The 15,008-nt window shown below is 37.9% G+C and overlaps 1 protein-coding gene across 2 annotated transcripts in view; it reads right to left on the reverse strand.

The window, feature by feature from the left end:
- Positions 1-335: 335 nt before the first annotated feature.
- The window catches only part of Cdh11 (cadherin 11), a 154,691-nt gene continuing 140,018 nt past the window's right edge, over positions 336-15,008 (reverse strand). For both annotated transcript variants that reach the window (XM_032887461.1, XM_032887462.1), the window contains exons 12-13: positions 4,201-4,452; positions 336-2,143 (exon numbers count right to left, since the gene is read on the reverse strand). In XM_032887461.1, coding sequence (XP_032743352.1) covers positions 1,647-2,143; positions 4,201-4,452 — 749 coding nt within the window. In that variant the 3' untranslated portion in view covers positions 336-1,646. The remainder of the gene's footprint in view (positions 2,144-4,200; positions 4,453-15,008) is intronic.

Below are 15,008 nucleotides of genomic sequence, written 5' to 3' on the forward strand. Positions count from 1 at the left end.
AAAGGAGAGGAAGTAGTTGCAGTGTGACTCTGTCTGGTGTCTTCCCAAGTATTGCTTTGTCTGGACCTTTGGTCCGTTGTACAAGTGAAAGGTCCTTCCCAGAAGTTCCACTTTCCAGGAAACTAGAGGCAACTGCAGATGACTGTGGCATATCACAGATCAAATGACATCAATCATCACTGTTCAACATAGTCCCTGATCTCATTGAGAGTACATGACCCAAAGCATCTTCTAAAATAAAGGTTGGAAAGTGAATTGTCCTTTCTCTCATCAAGACGTGAAATTTTATATTATTTGAAGACAAAATAAAATTACAGGAGGAAAAAAATGAGCACTTTCAACTGTCAGTCAGTCTTTATCCTAATAAAAATTACATATGGAAAACCAGAGTTGGTTTTGACTATGAACCCCTTCAACGCCACAATGCTCAAGGTGGGCCATCAAGTCTATATCTAGAACATCGAGAGGTCTGACAGTCCTCATGAATTTGTCTCTCATAACTATGAGTTCACAAGTTAAATGCATAATATATAACATATTGTAAAACCATAGGCTAATCATAGGCTAGTCTAGATCTCTAACGTCCTTCTTTAAAGATATACTCCAGGAAAAGCCAGAACATACAAAAATAATTTACATGAAGATACAGAATCTTATCTTTAAAAAAACCCAAACATATTTGATTTAAATAAACAATAAGAGCAGCAGACTACAACAGATCATAAATAGGGTTATTAAAAGATAACAATTAAATTAGAAATATAAATGGATCATTAGAAACCCTTATTTTTTTCAATGTTAAGAATGAAACCCAGAATTAAAAAAGAATCTTTTTTTATTTCAAAGGTTGCTTCTTATATAGAAGCTCATATTAAAGCAACAATACAATGTTCATAAAATATAAGTGTGATGCTGTAACATTTTCGTACATGTCAGAATACTGATATTTGTATGTATACTAAAATAAGAACTTTAAAATTGTACAAATAGATACATTAAAAATGACATAGAAATAGGGTGCTCCTCACTGAAACAAGACAGTTATATCTGGCACGTATTAGTTTAGGATGAAAGTAGAAGCAAAAAGATTTACAAGAATCAGCAGTAACAAGATTGATGCTCAAGAGACATAATTGTACATTGTATTGTACATACATTGTATGGGTTTAAGCTGGCTGGATATTATATATTTCAAGTTTAAAAATGCACTACAGATAGAGTGTCCATAGTTTAAGGCGAAATTACAGCTCAGAACTGTTGTCCTTTCTAATTTTGTGGAAGCTTCTTTGACAAATTAAAAAATAAAATAAGAGAGACTTAGATGTTCATAACACATAGACGATTTCCCTTCATTGTAAGTTCACTGTGGACTTTTCCTTCATTTAAATATTTCGTGTGCCAAGTGGTTTTTTTCTCTAGTGAAGTTGATAAACAACTTCAATATTTGCTTTTTTTAGTGGGAAAAGGTACTTCACAGTATTTTCCACTTTGATGTCCTTGCGGTTTTATTAAATGTTTCCTCTCTGTAAAACTCTGCTTGTTTTAAATGAGCCTTTCCTTGATTTAAAAAAATACCTGTTTACACATCTTCTAGATTCTTGAGAATGCCAGACACAGTTCTTAAGGCCAAATTTGTATCATTATTGTTAAGAGTCATCATCAAAAGTGTCTTTGGAGCCATACAAGTCTGCTAATTTCTTAAAACGAGGTCCCCAGTTCTGTAGATAGTCGTAGTCCAGGTCCGAATCTGTGGTGGCAGACTCCAAGGAGCTCAGGGACCCAGCCACGGAACCCCTGCCCTCATAACCATAGATTTGGATGGAGTCATAGGGAGGGGCCGTGGGATCATTATCCGCCTCCTGTATTCTTGTGTTGATGAAGTCGTCCACATCCACACTGTTGGGTGCTGGTCGCAGCCCAGGTCTAGGCATGTACTGATACTCAGGTTTGATATCTTTGCGAGGGATAAATCCATTGATACCGTCAGGATTCTGCAGGGTGGCAATGTCGAAGGCTTCGGTATCTTCCTCACCACCCCCTTCATCATCATAGGTTATGATGTTCTCCCGGACATCCTCTTCTTCAAATACAATGAGTGGTTCTTTCTTTTGCCTCCTCAGGGTCACAAACAACACAACGATGACTGTAGGGTAAGAAAAAGAATGTCAGCCAACCCAAAGTTAAGCCTAACCTGCCTGCTTAGTCATCCCACAGGTGCTCTGCTTCAGAACCTGGAGTGATGAGAGAAAGGATCTTTCCCCAGAACTCCCAAAGAGCTACACGCTGACCTGCCTCTGTCTGTACAGTCTGCCCTGAGAGCATCATGCCCTGTGAACTGACAGGTTGGAATTATCTTCAGTGTTTTGCAAATGAATCGCAATGCTATTTGGCAGTCCTCTGAAGAATCAGCGAGGATTACTGTTTCCCGAAAGAGGAACATGAATGCCTATTTCTTCTTGCAAACAAGTGTAACTGACTCCCCCACATTTAAGATTAAAATGTTCGCTCAGGACTATGAAAATAGGCGACTCCTGTCCAAAGGCCCTACTCTGTAATACAGAAGTAAATCTTACCATAAGAGTGAGGGGGCAACTATAAAAACCCTCGGAAGAAAAATATACTGCCTAATGAACATAAAAATGGAATGCTATTTATAAACACAGGTGTGGCCATCCTATCTTTCCTGGGAGAAGTATTCCACTAGGCTTGGGCACTTGGCAGAGCCAGCAATCATTTATATGGAATGCTAGATACTTCTTAATTTCTATCGATTCAGTGCCCTCCCCACTCTCATCAGGAGGCTCCAAAAATCATTTGTTTGAAGACTCTCCCACACAAGGCAGAAAACAAAGCTTGCAGCTGCTTTTGGCAAATTAAGTGAGAGCTTTGGGTTCACATCTTTCTAAGGATCAGGGATTAGAAACTAGACTTAACTCAGATTACACAAGTTCCATGAGCCCTGTGACTTCTCTGCTGCATATTCATCCTCCCCAGGTTCCTTTTTCACTTCTGTTGTTGTTGTTATTTAACTGACTAATGGATTTGTTTTGCTGTTGTTATTTGCTTGTTTATGTTTGTTTTTGGTTTTTTGTTCATCTCAGGAACATTTCTTGGTATCCCATGTCCGAAACAAGACAGAGCTATCGGCTCCTGCTCCATGACCTAACATTTATTATCATACTTTGGTTTATACATCTAGCATTAATTTTTGAGAGAGCTTTATACCTAGTTTGGAGCACCCACACAGTACAGCATCTTTCATTAGCTATAAAATTCTACTTCCAGAATTTGTGCATGTTCTCTAGGAATATGTCTGACACCTTTGTCCAATGTCTGACATTCTCTAACCTACATCTATACTACCTTATGTCCCAACCACAGAATCAACAGTGTACCTTCATTTGATTGTGAATTCCTTCCTTGAGAATCTGAATTCATCCAATATAGAAACTTTGAAGACATCTGTCTATATCTCTCAGACTTTTCCATAGGGTCTGACTCCCAAATAGCACCTAATAACTGCTAAACCAACCTCTCTGCCTCCTTCCTATGGAGGTGGTCCTATTAATTCATCCTATAGAAAATGAGTAAATTTGTTGTAAGATGCCTTGCATTTGAAGTCCTACAGTGGTACTTGGTTCTGTTACAACATGAGCAGAGGTAAGGCCTACCTCATCACCAACTGATGGAGAAGCTCATGGGTATGGCCATAAGTCAAAGCAAGCAGATGGATAGATGCTGCAGGTAATTAGAAGATCCCTGCTTTGCTTCTTCTGACAGAGGTCCTCTTTCTTCATCTATCCATTGCAACAATAATTATTCTTTTGGTTCCATTGCTCCTAATCCATTTTCATTTCTATTCTTAAACAGAAAAACCTCCCTCATATATCAGGTTTCTGCCTAAATTCTTCAGCTATACAACTGTTTCCAGTGTCCCTCCAGCTTACTGATGACATTTGCTTTACTGTCCTATCATACCACGTAAAGTCCACATTAGGATCTTCCTCAAATTCTTCCAGCAAAATTGGCCAGCTCAGCCGCCTTACCCACTGTGCAATAGACTTCGCGAGAGCTATTGCATCTTGCGGTTTGTTTTAAACTGTGTGAATGTACACAGTACAGTCCTTGCAGTCACCCTGTACTGGATAAGTCTCTTGAAGCATGTGCATCCGTTGGACCATGGGGCAGAGAGATCCTTACCCAGAAGAATGACGATGCAGGCAAGGATGGCGATCAATGCCCCAGTGCTCAGACCGGCATTCAGGATGTAGGCTTCAGCATTACAGGACAACAGTGCCCCATTCACATCACACCCACAGACTTTTATAGTGAGGGTATTGGTGCTACTCATAGGTGGGATGCCACCATCACTAATCACAATGGGCAGGAGGTAGAGGTCCTGCTTCTGCCGACTGAACCCTCCACGTCGGGCATATACTCCTGCAGTGTTATCTGTTTGAAGGAGAGAGACAGGGTAAGTTTTCATCATAGGACCATATCTATGGCAGTTGCCTGCAGCTCGCCAGCTTGAAGACATGTTTCAGATTACCGAGGTCAAAGTTAGAACTTTTCTCACTTGTTAATTCAACTAGATGTCAATAGAGGCCAATAGCATTATAGGATTTCAGAATCATATCTACATTTTGGAATAAATTTGAGAAATTGGCATTTTAGGATTTGTTCTTTGGCAGTTTGGGTTTGAATTTTCTAGAGAAATTCCACATCCTTCCTCAAGCTTCACCCAAAACATAAACCCACTCATGCGCTATAGGAAAAGGAAGTCCTTCAGTAAAGTACAAATACTTGAGTAACATTCTTGTTTCTTTGAAATTCAAACATGAAATAAGTGACCAACTCATTGAGCATGTTACACCTGATTCATAGATTCTCATTCATGTTACACAGCCTAAGATGGTGAAGCACGGCATTGTGTTTTCTTTATCTAGACTTGATCATGTTTCCAGCATAACGTAGTCTGTTGTCCCAAACGAAGTAAAGCCCATTGTGGAGAGATCACTTCTTTTTTTTGTTTGTTTGTTTTGTTTTTTTGTTTTTTTGTTTTGTTTCGTTTTTTGTTTCTATTTTGATTTATTTTCACAGAAATTTTAATAAATTACTTTTTTCCCCATCTTTATTAACTTGAGTATTTCTTATTTACATTTCGATTGTTATTCCCCTTCCCGGTTTCCAGGCCAACATCCCCCTGACCCCTCCCCCTCCCCTTCTATATGAGTGTTCCCCTCCCCATCCTATCCCAAAACCGCCCTCCCCCCAACAATCCCATTCACTGGGGGTTCAGTCTTGGCAGGACCAAGGGCTTCCCCTTCCACTGGTGCTCTTATTAGGCTATTCATTACTACCTATGAGGTTGGAGTGCAGGGTCAGTCCATGTATAATCTTTGGGTAGGGCCTTAGTCCCTGGAAGCTCTGGTTGGTTGGCATTGTTGTTCATATGGGGTCTCAAGCCCCTTCAAGCTCTTTCAGTCCTTTCTAAGATTCCATCAACAGGGGTCCTGTTCTCAGTTCAGTGGTTTGCTGCCAGCATTCGCCTATGTATTTGCTGTATTCTGGCTGTATCTCTCAGGAGAGATCTACATCCAGCTCCTGTTGGCCTGCACTTCTTTGCTTCATCCATCTTTTCTAATTGGGTGGCTGTATATGTATGGACCACATATGGGGCAGGCTCTGAATGGGTTTTCCTTCTGCCTCTGTTCTAAACTTTGCCTCCCTAGTTCCTCCCAAGGGTATTCTTGTTTCCCTTTTAAAGAAGGAGTAAAGCATTTGCATTTTGGTTCTTTTGGTAGTGCTCATTGCTCTTCCAGCTGCTTTTTCACCCGTTTCCTTGCCTCAATTGGCTATTCTTCCTATTGTGAAAGTTGGATTTCTCCTGGCTCAAGAATACATCCCAGACTCATTCTTTAAGGATGCCTCCGGGGCCTCTCTTTTACTTCTGTAGGAGGTGACTCATCACATTGTATATTCCTGTTTCTACAGAAATACATATTCTACACATCACTCAGGATTTGTTAACAAAACCACTTTAACCTCAATGAGATCAGGGATTTTGAGAGAACAGGGGATTTTAATCTGATTCATCTCAGGCCCTTTACTGTCAGACACACAGCAGATATTCCATAATATTAGTTGAGCGAATAGTGTAATTAGGTCCTGGGAAAAGTTAAGCGAAGATTCCAGATGGTAGCTTTCATATTTCTCCATGTTTTATAACCTCTCTGTAGTAATGCTTCCTCATCATGTTCACTCTATGGGAAGCTACAAAATACAGGCTATCTTACCTAGTGGGAAAAGTTGGTTAAAAAAAAGTAGGAATTGCACATGTTCCATCACCCTGATCTGCTGATGTGGACTGTCTCTTTGTAGCTTAGGAAGCAATAATTTATATCAAAGGGAATTCTACAGCTAATAGAAAGCCTGAAGTAGCTTGATAGGCCGTAAATTTGTTCCTGTAGTAGGAAAAAAATATCCAAAAATCTCAAAGTGAAATTTATGGATTTTGGTAACAAAAATTATTTTATTGGTAGACCTATTCTTGTGGAAGGTTGAACATACAGTCTGAGTGGGGCTGACCGTAAGCCATATTGATTCACTGACTTTGACAATCTCTAGGATAACAGTTTCTCAGTCATAGGACTGCCAACCCCTCTACCAAGTCAAAGCACTAAGTCTTTCACTTTTAGATTTTCAGGGTTTTGTGTGATTGGTACATTGTGCTTCTCTCTTTGGGAAAAAGTTACGTGTATTACACAAAATAGTGTGGAAAGTAAACTAGCCAAATAATAGTCTCCTAATGATGCTTTTCTGTTCCCTGTGACACTACTACCCCAAAGTAATTTAATGTATGTGTCGATAATAAACTATTTAAAGACATTGTCTCTTTTCTATTTCCCTGACTTATAAGACAACTAAGCATTTGCAAACTTTACTCCAGTTCAATGACCTGAAATATCATGATAGACATTATGAATAAAATAAATACTAAAATACATAACATAAGCAAATTAATTGAGTCAGACTAACTGTAATATAGCTGAACTCCATAGCAGACCTTGACTTGCTTGACTATGCAGGTTCTACTCTAACACCATGATATCATGGCTGAAAAGAACCTGAACTGAGCATGTTTACTTTTTGTTCTGATAAAAACTTTTGAAGTAATAACTTTAAATCTATTTTTCAACAAGTCATCCACACAAGCTTGCCTCTTCAGATCCTAGAAGTCGGGTTTCTATAGGGAAGGAATTGAAACCCAAACACTAGTGTAAATCAGTTCTGAAAACATGAGCAATATGTGAGTCCGAAATGTGTCATTCTCTGTAAGTCTAGCTGCTCTAAGAAGCACCAAAATTATTACAGAAAAGTGCATTTCAAGTTCTGGGATGGCTGAACCAGGTCTAATCTCTGAGTGATATAGCAGTGAGATCTTTAATTCTTCTTCTGAAGAATTAAAGATATTCTTTTGAATATCTTCTAGTAAAGGATGCCTATGGACTAAGGGATTAGGATTAGTTCTGAAGATAGGAAAGAAACATACTACAAGTCTTCCAGAAATACCAATTGCAAAATCCTGTCTAGAGTGTCACCTGCTCATCTTTTAAACAAGGAGAACTATTCATAATTTGCCAATACTAGAACTAAATGACGTAACATACTCCTCTGATTGTCCTCTTGTCTTCCAAAATGTCAACCGAATCTGCCAAACAGAAACTTAGCATCCAATGCCAAGTCCACCCATGGGCCTTAGTAAAGGGTTAAGGTCATAGACAGGAGGCTTGTTTAAGAATTTGACCTCACATTGAAATGATCTAAATTGCCTTAACACATAAACCATATGAGCAGTTCTGAGCACTAGAATTGTAGCCTATGATGGGATTTCTTGTGATCCATCCAGAACATGGTCAATAATTAAAAAAAAATATTATCAGGAACAAGTGAAAATCAGTTCTAAATGGACTCATGAGAGAAGACACAAACAACAATAATAGAACTCCTTTCTGGAAACAAACACTGCGCTCTAAGAATGATTATGTATAATTTTCACCTAAATTTTTCTAAGCAGCTGGCCACTCACCCCATGTCTTTGTAAGTCCCCTTAGTTTAGATTTATAAAAGGAAAAGAAGTGATTAAATTAGGCACATTTACAGGGACAGATAGGCTTCTACATGGTAAGTAGAAGGAATTATAAAAAGATGAATATTGAATTAGTTTTAAATGTTATGTTTTGGGACTTCCCAGACTCCTTTCCTATTTATCAAAAGCCTGTAAAGAGTCAAATCACTCAGTTTAAAGGATCAAATAGAAGTAACTTACATGTTGAATCGTCTCCATATTTGTTATTTCTTTTTAGACATGAAATTAATATATTTAGGATTAACACTGCTTCTATGCACAGAAACACTTAGTGTGGTGTCAGCCTGTTGAAAATGCTCAGAGAATATTAATACTTTTCTGGAAGCTCTTCTCTTTGAGTAGGAGACTAATGAGGATGAGAAACTTATTGGCACAGATAGAAAAATGAATTCTTGGAAATGTCACCAAAGCTTCGAATGCAACTGCCCACACGGAAGTCCATACACTCCATAAGTAAGGACCACATTTGTGCTTCAGTTCTAGGCTATGTATTTCCCCAGGATTAAAAAAAAATTTTCAAGTACCTTGGCTTCTTATCCTGATTCTCAATATTTTCAGCTATGAATGAAAGTAGATAACAAGTTCTACTTTTTCCCCACTTAGGCAAAACTTTGCAAATGTTGGAATTAATTACAAGTTTATGTCATGCAAAGATGGTAGCATTTCTATAAATGGAGAAAATAAATTCAGGCTTCAAAAATTTATGTCTAGAACATGGGCTTCTAATTGCATGCTGCTTTTACCTGCATAGTTTTTCATTATACTGAAAAAAAAAATCAAAGTTTCCTAATGATAATCGTCTCCATGACACCAGGTTAGGATGCTAATGTAAGCATTATGATGATGATGTAGCCCAGTGGGGAGGTACATAGACTGACCCTGGGCTCCAACCTCATAGGTAGCAATGAATAGCCTAGTAAGAGCACCAGTGGAAGAGGAAGCCCTTGGTCCTGCCAAGACTGAACCCCCAGTGAACGTGATTGTTGAGGGGAGGGTGGTAATGGAGGGAGGATGGGGAGGGGAAGCCCATATAAAAGGGGAGGGAGAGGGGTTAGGGGGATGTTGGCCCAGAAACCGGGAAGGGGAATAACAATCAAGATGTAAATAAATACTCAAGTTAATAAAGATAAAAAAAATGTGACACTAAAAGAAAAAGGATGGTGGAGAAATAGCCTTTGATATTGGACTGCACAGTACCCTAAATCTCCATAATCAAAATGTGTTGCCTGAAGTGGGTATAGTTCCTGCATGTTAAAATGTGATGGCAACAAGGGGCTGGAATGATCACCTGTTTTCATATTGACATCCAGCCAGAAGCCCGTCCTAGCCAATCTTGGTTCTCTGTTGTTTTAGCCTCAGAAGGTGAACAACTCTCCTTCCATGACTCTTAGTCTGAGAATCTGCTTTTGAGATCACTACATATGTGTGGAAATATAAAGGAGGCCTTGATCCTATAGAAATATATTCTTTCTTCTCAGTCAAAATTGCCTGTTCTACCAATTTATCAAACTCTTAGGGACAAAGTAGATCCATCCACTTCAGTAAAAGCTCTGCATATATTAAGACAATGCTTTATCAAGTGACTAGCAGAATAAACATTAGTTCACTTTCTACTGGGCTCTGGCTTTTCTAAGACAGGCAAGTAGCTTTACCATATACATATACATATATACATACATATATATATATATGCATTTGTGTGTGTGTGTGTGTGTGTGTGTGTGTGTGTGTGTGTAAAATGAGAGAGGATTTATATGATCTTTGATTGTCCCAGTATTTTTCAGGGTTGGCAATACTACAATATCGAAATTCTAAACAAAATGGTCTTTAAATTACTAATACGAAAGATGTTGTAAGACTGCAATGGCTGTAATTGTTCCAAAAGAAACAATAAGTTGTACACTGCTGAGATAGGGGATTGACTGTAGTATTTATAAAATAAAGAATAATAATAAAGAATAATAGTAATAAATGACAAAGGAAACATGGCAGCAATAGTTGCCTGTGTGTAGCTATGTTACTCAAGCAGATACCTGTGAGACATCTGTGTGTACATTGTGTAATGGCCTTGACAGGACTTGAATATAGCTTATTACATTTTTTCTTGTAAACTTGCTGTGACATTAATTCAATTCTCTATACTAGAGAGGGCAGAATGCAGACGATGATGTACGACATAAGTACTTCCTACACAAACACGAGAATAGGGACCATGATGACCAGGATGAACTTAGTGGGACACCAACAGTTGCAGACATATAAGACATTTGAAGAGTTTAAGCCAATGGGTTAAGATAGTAACTAGAGGGAATTTAGAAAGAAAATGTCTAAAACATTCACTGATATTTGTGTACATCCAACCATTAAGGGGGAAAAAGTACACTAGCAGTGGAGTTAATCAATATGATGGGAAGAATAAAAATCCACCAGTTTCTACTACACATGAAGTTGGAGATAATTACAGTGGTATTAAAACATTCTTGGGCATAACAACAGTCATAAGTTGGACTTTTGAAGTGACTGAAAAACAGAAGGATGCATAACCGTCATAAATAAAAAGCTAAAAGGTAAAGCTAACACTGGAAGAAGAAAAGACTGTTGTTAATTTTGGTGAGAAAATCATTGCTAAGGATAATATAAGAACAAAAGAACAGATACATTGTTTATATTGAAAATGACATAAACAGATGCTGAGACATCATATGTCTGCACAGTAGAAAGAAGAGGCCAAAGGTTAACATTCCAAGCAGGTGAGATTTTAAACTCAACCATAAGATTTGAGTTTCTTATTTAAGACAGAGGAAAGGAAGGTGAATAGCCTCCTTCTAGGAATAAATTAGGTGGGTTGGAGAGATGACTCAGCTGGCAACGAACGGTGTACTGCTCTTGCAGAGGGCCTAATTGGATTCCCAGCACTCACATCAGGCAGCTCCCAACCACTTGTAACTTTAGCTCCAGAAGGACACTCTATATCTGCCATTTGTAGCGAAAAGATGTACATGCACATACCTGACCACTTCATATACAGATACATAAAGAAAAATTTTAAAATTCCATTTTAAAAGAGTAAAACAAGAAACGATGAAAAATTATTTAAATTCAGCAAAAGAATGAAGGGGATTGAGAATTGTGAAGTAATATTTCTAGTTTTTGCCAATTAATGACTGAAAATATGCTTATCTGAGTTTAGTGTGCATATGAGAAAGTCAGAGAGAAGGGATTTTCCTGATGCTTTCAGAAATCAGTAAAACATTTCCAATGGGCAGTTTGTATATTATGATAAGTCAAAATATATTATATGAAAAAAATCTATATTTTAGTAAAAGAAAAATAAATAACAACTGGTAAAAAAATTTTTTTTTGTTCTATTCAAGTCATTTAAGAGTTCATCCTAAAAGAGTTAATCACATAACTGACAAAGTTGTACCAAAGCAATGAATTTAAGAACAACAGTCAAATGTTGTCCTTTAGTGAACAGGAGTGTAGCTAAAAGGCATTGCCACAGGGTTCTGACACAGACCAATGTATATTACTTTCTGAGTGGAAAACAGATGTATTGGTTCAGTTGATTTTTATTTAAAAAAAAAGAGCTAGAAGGGACTACCATAGAACAATAGTGACTATGTTTAAGAATGCACCATCATGTTATTTTTATTATTTTTAATCCTATTTCTGCTGTCTGTATTTTCTAATTTTCCTACAAGGGATATATATTAATTATGCAACAGAAGGTCATAAAATTCTTTGCAAATATATTTAACCGCAATAACAATGAATGTGATTGAAATGGAAAGGAAATCATTTTTCATTTTCTTTTCATGCATTCCCTGATTCCTAGACTGATCACCTGAACTGCACATGAGTCCTCTCTAAGAATGTTTCTTATTTAACTATAGAGTAAACAAAGATTGAACTGAAATAACTTTAAAAAATTATGGTTTTCTAGCATATCATGTGCACTGACCAATAACTTCCAGATAGTTAGACTTAATTTCATGACAGAAGGGGTGTATGACCTTGGGTAGATCAGTGCTTTTGGCAATTTATTTTCTTGTTTCATTTGTAACTGTGACCAAAGACATATAACATATCCTGGTGGGCTCTTTAAAGAACTGGGTGAGATTGGTTCAGAAAAGATTTTATAAACTAGTGAAGAGCAGGTTTTCCAGTATGCATTGCTTTTTTTTTTTTTTTTTTAAGAAATGTTATAAGTCTGATGTTTTTAAGGTAAATGTACCTCAATTCCTCAACAACTCCATTCTGATATTACTAGCTGAGGATGGCTGATGTGTTGAAGGACCATACAGTGTTCTTGATACCTGCTGATCCGGCTTTGATGCTGAGACTGCAGGATGGAGTAAGGCAAAATGAAATAAAAGGCTGATTTCTATTAAGATGTGTTCCCTCTTACATTTCTAAAGATGCTAAGGACAACGTTTGGCAAACACAATAGTGACTCTTTACATGACATAATGGAAGTAAACACTCAAGGAGAAAGGAACTTGATACTTTTACTCAGCATGCTCTAAACCATTATCTTGTGCTTTCTTTGGAAAATAGTCTCTGCCGAGAAATTCGGTAACTCAGTAGGCTATTAATAGGCTATGGAATGTGATTATTCCTTTTGGATTACTTCAATGTGTAATTACTTTTAGAAGCCAGCAGAAAGAAACTCTATTAAATGATAATTATAGGACTGTATTTGCTTTGAGGTTTTGTAATAGCACTAAACATGGGAGTTTTCATTAACTGTTTGCCATAGTTAATAAAGTAATTTTTCTTAAAAAGTAGCAATTCTCTGCAAGAGTATAGCTCAACTGTAGGATTACTCTCCTAAAAGAGAGGGTGGGAGGGAATTGCATAGGTGGCTGGCTCATTGGTGGTAATATAATCTCTCTGAAACTATAGATGACATCCAGGAAATACCGTGGCAAAAGAAAATACCCATAAATATCCGGAGAACAATATGCCATAGTACAATGTTCACAGAGGTTAATGGAGACAAAATACAATTCACTTTCCAAAAATAAATAAATAAATAAGACTGAGCAGGTGATGAGGGTAACTCGGCTGGCACACTGCGCAAAGCCCAGAACAGCCTGCTGCTTTGAGAATGCATCCTGCACATGCAGATCTTGCTGGGATTAGAGTGAGGCATTAGACTTGCAATGTAATTTGGGGATTATATCAACACGATAAAACTACGAGCACAAATATTTGAGAAAGGAGACCAAAAAAAGCAGCAGGGACATAACAAGCCTGTGAGGTTCCCCCAGAGTTTCTGGACAACTGTTCAAGTCGCCTCACTGCTGACAAAAGTAAGTCAGAGGTGATGTTAACACTGTAATGCAAAAACAAAGCCAGCTGCTGATACAAAGTAGTACTGGAAACTAGTTTGGAAAGAAGGGAGCTGCTAGTGGGGATTCTCTTGTGCTAAAAAGCAGACATCCAAATAGATATCTCAGAAAGCCTTATTAAATGCCTCTGTATAACTTTGTCTACTTATCGAAGTATACGTTTATTCTCATCTGCACTCTAATCCCTCTGTACTGCAGAAACACCATAACAATAATGCGTGATGTTACTCTCTGGCTAATGAAAGTTAAGTGTCCCTAAGAATTCTTGTCTGCCCTAGTGTTTTCTGCAAAATCAAAGTATCTCTTTCTCTCTTTCTCTGTCTCTTTGTCTGTCTCTGTCTGTCTCTGTCTCTCTCTGTCTCTGTCTCTGTGTCTCTGACTCTGTCTCTATCTCTCTGTCTGTCTCTGTCTGTCTCTGTCTGTCTCTATCTGTCTCTGTGTCTCTGTCTCTGTCTCTGTCTCTCTCTCCCTCCCTCCCCCCACCTCATCCTTTCTTCCCTCCCTCCCTTGCTCCCATCGTCTATACTGTGAATTAAGCCTTTGAACTTAGGGCTCTTGCACACCATGGAAACACTCTAAAAGGCAGCTTCATATCAAAGCCCTTTTATTTAATTTTATTTTTGAGACAGGTTCTTACTAAGTTGGGTAAGCTTTCCTTGAATCCATTGTTTAGTTCAACAAATCTTCAAATTTGCAACCTTCCTGCCTGGACCTTCAGAGTGGGTTTGGGAGGGTAGGAGGTTGATTATATGCCTGTATCTCAGTTCGCAGGCCAATTATTTCTTAAAAGAACTTACTCCTGAACATAAAGCCAAGAGTGTGAAAAAAAAATCTAGGTTAAGGACGAAGAATGCAAAGTAATGATGCTATTTTGAAATTATAAGAGTCACTTTTAAATAGAACCCTGGGTTTCCTGTAAGGAACCTTGAAACCACAATTCTACAGATGATATGCCTTGCTTTGTCTGAGAAAACAATGTACTGAGAGAGAAAAACCCCTTGGGTATTTCCCCTAAGTGACCCATATTGATATATCTTTAATTTATGAGACAGATAATTAAAGGTTCTAGTCACTTCCAAAATATTAAAATATGTCATACCACTTTGCCTCTAGATCCAAGTAACATAAACAATATTTCTCCATTACAATATCAGCACAGGAAGACGTTAATGCAGGAACATCAAACTTGACTCGTTAGCTTAAAGCTCAGCTCTACATTCTGTTTTAATGGTTGACTTTAGGCCAATCGTTTTAAAGGTTTGTATTCATTTTTCTCATCTGTGAAGTTGGAATGACCTTCCTATTGTGTGTTAAAAACTGAGTGAACAGACTACAGGAGGAACCTCAACACAGTGATCATGGCGACTGGCATTATGGTACTGTAGGCATTATAACAGTGATGGGTAGTAACTGTGGTCATTATGTTAGTTTGTGGTCTCTGCTCTAAGTCTGCTCTCAGTCGTGATGAAAAAGCAACAGCCCTACATTAATTATATGGAAAA

Source organism: Rattus rattus, chromosome 17 (assembly GCF_011064425.1).
Source record: "Rattus rattus isolate New Zealand chromosome 17, Rrattus_CSIRO_v1, whole genome shotgun sequence".
NCBI lineage: Eukaryota > Metazoa > Chordata > Mammalia > Rodentia > Muridae > Rattus > Rattus rattus.